This window comes from Aquarana catesbeiana, linkage group LG03, assembly GCF_042186555.1.
Source record: "Aquarana catesbeiana isolate 2022-GZ linkage group LG03, ASM4218655v1, whole genome shotgun sequence".
Classification (NCBI taxonomy): Eukaryota; Metazoa; Chordata; class Amphibia; order Anura; family Ranidae; genus Aquarana; species Aquarana catesbeiana.
This window is the reverse complement of record NC_133326.1, coordinates 666,771,876-666,775,336: the sequence shown is the minus strand read 5'-3', so window position 1 is coordinate 666,775,336 and position 3,461 is coordinate 666,771,876. Positions and strand designations below refer to the sequence as shown.

Here is a 3,461-nt window from a genome sequence, read left to right as displayed (position 1 = left end):
TTGCCATAGTGGTTAGAATGCAACGTCCTGAAATATAAAAATGTGTGTGTAATCCGTCTTATTTCTGTTTTTTTTTTTTCTTCCTTCCCTGCAGTCCGGCAGTACGCAGACATCTGCCTGTTCAGCACAGCACAGTACAAGTGCCCAGTCGCTCAGATTGAGCAAGAGTGAGTCCTTCATCTTCTACACTCCTATCTCCTCTAGTCTCTGCACATTGGGGGAGAAAATTCACAAAGCACTATAATGGTGCAGGAAGCTAGTGCAGGTGGCGTGTGCCATATTAACAAGGCAGATAGCTCTGTTTTAGGTCAAGCTATGCCATCCACGCTAGTTTCTATTACAGAGTACAAAAGAAATGGGCATGGGTTCCGTGCCTAATTAACAAGGGGATCACCGCAGATTTCAATATAGAAAATTGAAGCAAACCCCCACCAGACTGGACCTGGCATCCCGGATGTGATCTGTCTGCTGGTAACCTGGCAGAGACGACTCACATGCCTCTCTGCTCGTGCAGTGAACACACTACATGGCAGAGCCTGCATAAAGGCAGGGAAACAAGCTTTTCCTGCCTATAGCCAGGCTCTGCCATGTAGTGTGTTCACTGGATGGGCAGAGAGGCATGCAGACAATTTTATCCCCCCCCCCCCACACACACACACACACACACACACTCTGGCACCCTCAGGTGGCGCCCTAAGCTGGCACCGGCCCTGGATATACAAACCCCAGCAGATATCCTCCACCCTAATATATATACCCTAGTTTATCCCACCTAGCCCAGAGGAATCCACCCCACAAACATACCCCAGGGCATGCCCTTCTGATCGCATCCCACCTCGCCCAGATACTCCCTACTTTGATAACACCTCCCCAGATCCCCCCACATACCACACTCCCCACCTGAATACATACCCCCACCCTGATTAACCCCCCCCCCCCCCACATACCACCAACCTAATCGCACAAACCCAGATACCCACTCCCCCTCTGATCACACCCTCACTCAGATCCCTCAACTCTAAACATAACTCCCTCACACACATGTTGGGTTTACCGGTCCTACAGCTCCTCTAGATGGTGTCGATGGTGAAATTTGCAGCACACCAGGGCCAAGAGGATTAGCTGTGTCCCAGGCAGGCAGGAGAAGATTTCCACCAGGATATCAGGTGGCAGCTGCAGCAAAGAGCGGAGTGCCTCCTCCACCTTGACCTCCTCCTCCGTCAGCGATACCCAACGTAGCCGGGCACACACTGCCATCCCAAACCAGAGCTTGTCTGACAACGGTACCCCCCTCCTTGCATACACCTGGGATTCACCCAACTGCTTCATCGTCCTCTGCATCTGTGGATCTGCTTTGACAGCGGGGTACGCTCACCACCTCACTGCGCTCTCCTACTGTCTCAGCAGCCTACTAAATAGCAGGCAAAATACGGATTTTAACTTGTAAATACCAAATGTCAAAAATAGGCTTAGTCATGAAAGGGTTAAAGTGGTTGTAAACCTCCATTTTCAAGTTGTACCTATAGGTAAGCCTATAATAAGGCTTACCTATCAGTACAGTAAATACCTCCTAAACGTTGCGCCGAATAGCCGCATTTTTTGGCGTTTTTTTTTTTTAAACGTTTTCAGCTTTTTTCAGAGTTAGAGCGTTTTTACAGCTGAAAAACTTCTCTCAAACCCCACTAGTTCTGGGGGGGTTTTTTCAGCTAGAAAATGGCACTGATGATAGCCTATGTGTGTATGGACACATAGGATGATATGCTGGGGAGTTTATTGACAGCAGAAATAAACGTCTGAAGCCAAAAACAGCAGCTGTAAAAACGTCTGAGGCCTAAACCTCACTCTGGAGACCACAGCCACCGTTATTCAGATGTAACTATTAATTGAAAGATGCATCTTAGTAGCTAATTCTGTTAAAGGATTAAAAGAGAAGTATGGGATTTTTTTTATCCCATATTCGTACTTACCTCGGTGAATGCAGCATCGGACTGATGCTGCATCTGTCCCCCGCCGCATCTTCACTGAGAACCGAGCCATTGAACATCGCCAATGGCTCGGTTCTCTCACCTCTCTCACCCCAAGCGGAGAGCTGCTGCCTGTCACTCAGCATCTCTCCTGCTCTGATCCTCCACGCTCACTGGAGCGCTGAGCTGTGGAGGGGAGGGGAGCAACCGTCTCAGCGGTTTCTCCCCGCCAGGCACCTGGTGGATCCAGACTTCGGAAGTCAGGATGACGCAGTGCTGGGACTGATCTTGGTGGCGTCAGCAGAGAGCGGACTTCAGACCGCTCTCTGCTAAAAATGGGTCACAGGAGTGCAAAACAAATTGCACTCCTGTGACACATAGAAGAAGCCCAGCTGAATGAGATGAGATGGTGGTCAAGCAATCAGTTGATATATACACACTGTACTAAAACTGAAGAGTGCAAAACTGGCGCAGCTCTGCATAGAAACCAATCGGCTTCCGGGTTTTTATTGCCAAAGCTTTTGAACAAGCTGAAGTTAGAAGCTGAATGGCTAACATGCAGAGCTGCACCAAGTGTTTCACTCTCCAGTTTTAGTAAATCAACCCATTGATTGCAGTCATAAAGCAACATAGCTATTCAATCTTTCCAAACTTTTTTTCTGCAGATCAGCATACCATTTTGATTGTTATGTCTCAATATATAGAAGTTTGTCAGTAAGTTAGCAGAGATACATCAGCAGTGAGATGTTGGAGTTCACAAACTGACATTGTATGAATCATACAAAGCAAAGTGTAGTATTCAAAAGCAGGAGAGGAGGCACAGAAACAAAGCTGCGGGAGAGAAATCTACCGCTAGGTGTCTTTTGATCTATTCACTGCTTCACCTTCTGTATGAGCTCGGTTTGTCTCGTTCATCCAGAAGCCATCCTTGTAGTAGATGGCAGTAAAGTGTCTAGTTATTGCTGCTGTTTGTTTCACCGATCCCTCAAACTCAGGTGCCGAGATGGTCTCACAGTACAAGAAGAGTCAGCCAGCTATTTTCAATACAATCATTGGCACGAGGATACATGGGTTCCATATCAGGGCGTAACAGATTGACGCGTTTTGTCTGCCAATCATCGGACTTATTCAGAACTCTATATTGTTTGCAGTCTTTCTGCAATTTCTATTCCTTCCTCAATTAGCACTCCCAGTTCATCTTCTGCACCTCATTTAAATTTACTTTCTGACTTTGCTATTCTTGCAATTTTCGTCTTTCTTTCTTTCTTTCTTTCTTTCTTCTTTCTTTCTTTTCTTTCTTTTCTTTCTTTTCTTTTCTTCTTTCTTTCCTTTCTTTCTTTCTTTCTTTCTTTCTTTCTTCTTTCTTTCTTTCTTTCTTCTTTCTTTCTTCTTTCTTTCTCTTCTTTCTTTCTTTTTCTTTCTTTCCTTCTTTCTTTCTTTTTTCTTTTCTTTTTTCTTTTTCTTCCCAAAACATTATTAATGGTAAAGTATAGAATA

General features: G+C 45.6%; 1 protein-coding gene across 1 annotated transcript in view; it reads left to right on the top strand.

Annotated features, from left to right (window-relative positions):
- The window catches only part of LOC141133449 (beta-arrestin-2-like), a 105,256-nt gene that overhangs the window by 86,537 nt on the left and 15,258 nt on the right, over positions 1 to 3,461 (top strand). The window contains 1 exon segment of the mRNA XM_073622832.1: positions 95 to 167. Within this exon segment, the coding sequence (XP_073478933.1) occupies positions 95 to 167 (73 nt within the window).